Genomic DNA, 6,016 nt, shown 5'->3' with positions numbered 1-6,016 from the left:
TAAAAAGACTAAAATAGTATAGTAATAGTATAGTAACAGTTATTGTAAAACATATTCCAATAATCGTTGTTTTATTTACAACTTTGAAAAATCATATTTATAGTGTAGTTAGTGGTCATTGGTGAATTTTCATACTCAGAATAAATATATTTCAGGCAGAAGCTTAGTATACAAACATTTACTCCATAATGTCAAATATGAAATGAATAATTCAGCAAATATCATATTTTTGTTTTTATTTTCACATAAAACATTTTTGAAAAAAAACACTTTTAGTGTAGTGATCTGTAATTCAACAAATGAGAAAAATTAGGAAAAGATCTGAATATTAGGCACATATTCTGTATAGACTGTATATGAAACATGAATGTGAAAACAGTTCAAAAATGGCAAGGAACAATTGTCCATACTTTTTGGACACCACAATATACAGAATAAGGGTAAAAGAAAGCTGTGTTTTTTGACCCACTCCAATGAACAGTTCAGGAGAGATCATCTTACTAGTCATTTACATTTAATGTATCACAATAGCCTGTTTTACAGGAGGTCTATAAAATGATTATAATAATTCACTTAGCAGATGCTTTTTTCCAAAGTGACTTACAAATGAAAAACATACTAATTTGTCAGAGAGCCAACAATATTCATAGTGTACAATGCCAGGTTGATTCATAGTATACAATGCTAGATTAGAAATAATAAAATGCTAACTTTACAGCTTTAAGCAATTTTTTTCCTACTTAAGACATACTCAATTGTCACAAACAATTAAGGAGAGATCATTTTATATAATAATGTTACTATGTAACAATAGAGTTTTCCAGAATGTCTGTAAAAAATATAATACAATTAGCAATAATAAAATCAATAATGTTTGCATAGGATTATGAAGAAAAATACTGATTTCTCTTTTTATATCTCTTATGTATCTTTACAAAAAACACCCTAAAAATGGGTTGTTGGATTGTTTTTGATGTCCATTTTAGGTCGACTTCTCATGGATGAAAAGCCCATGCAGGTCCATATGAACAGCAGTATCAATGGTAGCACGAGCGATCTCTTTAAAGGACTTAGCATCTAGAACCACCAAGAAAGGAGGCTTTTGGGGATTGAATGAAACCACAGAAGACAGGATAACACCTGAAAATTGAGAAAAATCACTTACGTTTTGTTAAGACAGCATGACTACAAAAGCTTTGAACAAATAGTAAGTCATGGAACCTCACAACTGGCCAATTTGGATCACTCTGAATAGGCAGCATCTACACGTGCCACATAAATAGCAAAAAGCGCGGGAGACTAAATTTGAAATTGATTTAAACACGTACCTGCAAACTCAAAAGAGGTCAAAAAGGTGACATAGTTCGGAATATGACCTTTGTAGGGGCGTCTGGGGGCATCCCCCCCAGAAGAAAAAATTTGAGAATTTAACATGTAAATGAAGCGTTCTGGTGCACTCTGACAACAAAATAAAGGAAAAAGACAACATATGCTTCAAGTAAAAAAAGCACATTTATACCACAAACTTTTTGGACAGTGCAACTCTGTTGTCATCGGTGTTCATACTTCTTTTTGGGAGCAGTGGAGTAATTTATTTTTGCTAATTTTAATGTTCACATTAGAGTGTGCATACTATCAACAAACTCCATCTTTACACTGCAGAGGTAACAGAAGCTGCATCTGAAGTGGCATTAGATGTATTTACACAGAATGTTTAATGAAGCTGAGGTGCCATAAATGCATTTACACCACAACATTTCATAAATAATTTTACAAGATTAATGTTTTAAATATTTTTGAACATATAAGTAAAAAAATGTTGGGAAAATGCAATACTTTTAAATATGAAACCAAACCACCAGTAGATGATGGTAAATGACTGTTTTAATGAGCGAGTCATTAGACAATCATTCATAAATGAAGCACATGATTACTTTCTTTATGAATGGATTACTGAATCATTGACTCACTTGATTCGTTCAAAAACGTGGATTCATTCAGTATCGATTCTCGAAACACCGCTGTGTTGCTCGGAGACACAAAACAGTTCTGCTGTGGCTTTGATTGAAACTTCGTCAGCGAACTTGAGCAAAAATAATCAATATTGTTTTACAAATTGCGAACTTTGTGTCTGTTTAACTCACAATGAAGAACTTCCACGCAGATGACATGTGTGCCATCAAAATGGACCGGCTGTGGGCTGTGAGATGAGGTGTGTTCAATTTGAAGCAGCAGCACGCAGACCGATCGGACATCAAAGTACCGTGAGAGCGATTCGAACATATGCGGAGCTATCTGCTCTCTGTAGCTCTCGCGGTGCTTTGATGTCATACAGCGATCGGTCTGTGCATTGCCGCCTCAAGTCGAACCGAGAAAGGGACTTTGGTCGAACACACTCCTGTCTACGAGCTTGCAATTTCTCTCTCTTCCAATAGATACACAGACACGCTGCTATGAGCATGTAAGATACATAAATCCTGTAGCAGCTCTAGACAGGTGGAGCTGGGGGAGTTGGAGGTCCTTAAAGGAACTCTGATAGCATGTTGCAGGACCAGCTTACAGCAAACACCGAATCAGACTGTTTTAATGTTGAGCAAGCAATCTCATTGGTTGTAAAATCAGCAGAGGCCAATCAGCTTGTGCCATGTAATAAATGTTGTGACTGCTGCAGATTGCATTTAAAGGACCTATCAACCTGCACCATCATGACTGAACTAGCTATTTGCTTTTAAATCTTTTATTATGCAGAAACATTACTAATATACTCACCATCATCTTCTTCAACAGCATCTGGAGATGCCACAAACACTGGCTCAGATGGGTAACATTCCTCCTCGATCCACACTTGATGTGTCCTGGTGGCTATGTCCACTTTTGCAATCTATATAACAAGAGCTAATGTTGCTAAATTATTGCATTTTATTGGTGCCAGCGATAGCAAGATAATAGGTTTGAATAATTGCAAATGTCCAGAATGCTAGAAATATTTACCTTGCTTGGATATGGCGACCACTCCACCCTGGTGCCATAGAAGTACCTGTACTTCTTACTGTTGAATTTGTAATTGATCCCTGGTAATTCTAAACCTGTAATCATACAATAATGGTCAAAATTAGGGAAAAAAAGATTTTAAAAATGCGAAAGTTCTGAATATAGGAATCACCCTCAAAAATAGTGTCAGGGGTGCAGTAGATGGAGCCGTCCTTCTTCAGCACTGCTTTGGCTGTTGTGTCCTGCAATCTGACCAGATTGGTGTCTGGTGGAGTTTCCTGATAGCATGACAGAAAATGTTTGTTGAATCACAATTCCGTTTGAATCTATTAAATGGTGTTGATGCAATTTATAGTTATCTAAAGAAATGTGACCTTGGAGCACAAAACCAGTCTTAAGTCGCTGGGGTATATTTGTAGCAATAGCCAAAAATATACCCCGTATGGGTCAAAATTATAGATTTTTCTTTTATGCCAAAAATCATTAGGATATTAAGTAAAGATCATGTTCCATGAAGATATTTTGTAAATGTCCTACTGTAAATATATTAAAAATGTATTTTTGATTAGTAGTATGCATTGCTAAGAACTTCATTTGGTCAACTTTAAATGCAAATTTCTCTACATTTAGATTTTTATGCACCCTCAGATTCCAGATTTTCAAACAGTTGTATCTGGGCCAAATATTGTTCTATCCTAACAAACCATACATCAATGGAATGCTTATTTATTCAGCTTTCATGTGATTTATAAATCTCAATTTCGAAAAATTGACACTTATGACTTGTTTTGTGGTCCAGGGTCACAAATATGCTAAAGAGTTCCCCTGCCACAATTTATCTGCACAAAGCTTTTCTGAAAACAGGCAAAGAATTGTATTATAGGCAAGACATGAACGCATTGTATTTTCTGATAAACTATTAAATTCCATAATGACTTGAATTTGAATTATTGTCAGAATAATGCATTTGCAATCTTTATATTTCCTGTTTTACCTTGTCTATGTTCAGTGGAAGGACAAACCGTTGACATGTTGGTCGAGAGAAGTCCTTGTTGGTCTCTATAAATTTGTCAACATCTTGCTTCATGTTGTGTATATAGAACATATCATATAGATTGCTGTCCTGGTATGTGATCAGGTCAAAGACAACATGGCTATCTTCCTCATAAGCATTAATGTGATGGAAGATCACAAATGGGTCTGCGTAGTACTTCGTGCTCACAGTTTTCCCAGTCTTCCTACTGACCAGATGGATCAGTGTCTATGTGGTGATCAAAACCAACAATTGTTAGACTATTTTGGACAGTTATTAAAGGGGTCCTATTATGCTCTTTTACAAAGTCTTGATTTTGTTTTGGGGGTGTACTAGAACATGCTCTCATGCTTGGTGGTTCGAAAAGCGCATTATTTTTCACATAATTTACATTATTAAAATACCTTTCTCCCCAGGCTGGCACAAACGGCTCGATTAGTTCTGGCTTTGATGAAGGTCCACCTTCCGAAAAACAAAATGTGTTGTGATTGGTTAGCTGTCCTAGTGCGTTGTGATTGGCGAACAGCTTAGACAGTGTTTCAGTACTGCCACGCCCCTTGCTCCGTCTTTCAACAAAAACTTTTTGGGCGAATCCGGCACTGTACTCCCTCATGTTGTGGAAGCTGTCCTCAGTAAAATGCGCAGCACACAATAGCTCACAACAATGAAGCACAATAATGCTCAGGAACAGAGTTAAAAAATTAATTGCAACCACTGTTTCCTGACATCATCCGCTTTCGGAAGCCCAAACAAAGACGTTTGTGCACGGAGGTGAAAAAAAACAGCGTTTCAGGCGGTCGCGCACCGGACGAGAAGCGCAGCGTCGCATTGCGCCACAACTTTAAAATTCAAATACATTATTTTCTATGAGTGTAGGCACACCGGCGACGCCGTTCGGCGTCTGTCCGCGGCGCCCAGCTATGCCATGTTATACTTGTAAGAATTGTTCTAGACATGCCGAAAATTTTACACTACAGCACAGCAGCTCTTCTTCTTGGTTTTCTCTGATGCACTAACTCTGCAGCAGCATTTCCATTTGGAGTGGACTTTGAGATTTGTAACTTTCTAGATCTTTTTTATGCCCAAACATACACACTACACACTGACTAAAATTAAAAAAGTGAAAAAGCATAATAGGACCCCTTTAAAGCATTTAGATGAATGGATGAAGTACTATTTTAGACAAAACAGAAGTTTTGCTCACAATATCATCTTTGTCAAATTTCAGGCAACTGCCCCAGTTGACATCTCTGAAGTAAGCTGTGGCCAGTTTGAGGATATCCAGCTTGAAGGCCTGCTCCACAAAGATAATGTAGTTCTCCGTCATGCCAAAGCTATGGAAGTAGCTCGGATACAAGGTGGAGCGGAAAGGAATGGAACAAATTTGTTCCACCTTCCCGAGGGCTGGCTTCTTCTCTTTATCTGCAGTAAGAATCACATACATTGTGTATTTGCTCTTTCTGAAATAGCCCATTTACAATTTAACCTTCTGGTTATTTCTCATTTAGTGGTCAAAACTGACTGCAGATCACAAGCGTGACATTTTTTGTTTTAATGAAATGAATGTACCAGATTTTATTTCTACAATATTTGTTCTTTAATATTTTGTATTTTGAGGGGATTTCATGTAGTAGACTATATTCATCTCTAAATTATTCACTATTTATTTCTATATAAAATAATACATATATTAGAACAACTATTTCGTTATACAGGGCTGTGTTGCTTATAAGAATATTTTCACATATAATTACTTAATTTGATTAGGTTTTGCATTTGGATATACATTTAGACATTATCAAAGACAATTTCATCGTGGCTGATTGTTCCTCAAAAAATTGCTCTATATTTCCATATTTCCTGTTCATTTTTGACTGTGAAGATCATATCTGAAATTTTTTTGTGCCTTTTCTAATTATGTCATTGCTTATATATGTATATATATATATATATATATATATATATATATATATATATATAAAGAAAGGGCCA

At 36.1% G+C, this 6,016-nt stretch overlaps 1 protein-coding gene across 2 annotated transcripts in view; it reads right to left on the bottom strand.

Annotated features, from left to right (window-relative positions):
- Positions 1 to 299: 299 nt before the first annotated feature.
- Positions 300 to 6,016, bottom strand: part of bco1l (beta-carotene oxygenase 1, like) — a 10,769-nt gene continuing 5,052 nt past the window's right edge. Inside the window, exons 6-11 of one of the 2 annotated variants that reach the window (XM_016247515.1) lie at positions 5,229 to 5,446; positions 3,986 to 4,252; positions 3,164 to 3,269; positions 2,992 to 3,086; positions 2,770 to 2,881; positions 300 to 1,140 (exon numbers count right to left, since the gene is read on the bottom strand). In XM_016247515.1, the coding sequence (XP_016103001.1) occupies positions 983 to 1,140; positions 2,770 to 2,881; positions 2,992 to 3,086; positions 3,164 to 3,269; positions 3,986 to 4,252; positions 5,229 to 5,446 (956 nt within the window). In that variant the 3' untranslated portion in view covers positions 300 to 982. Of the gene's footprint in view, positions 1,141 to 2,769; positions 2,896 to 2,991; positions 3,087 to 3,163; positions 3,270 to 3,985; positions 4,253 to 5,228; positions 5,447 to 6,016 lie in introns of those variants that run through there. The other variant, XM_016247516.1, reaches the window with a different exon arrangement.

The sequence above is a fragment of the Sinocyclocheilus grahami genome, unplaced genomic scaffold (genome assembly GCF_001515645.1).
Source record: "Sinocyclocheilus grahami isolate Dianchi unplaced genomic scaffold, SAMN03320097.WGS_v1.1 scaffold840.1, whole genome shotgun sequence".
Taxonomy (NCBI): Eukaryota; Metazoa; Chordata; class Actinopteri; order Cypriniformes; family Cyprinidae; genus Sinocyclocheilus; species Sinocyclocheilus grahami.
Note: the sequence above shows the minus strand (reverse complement) of the source record. Positions and strands in the feature narration are given on the sequence as shown.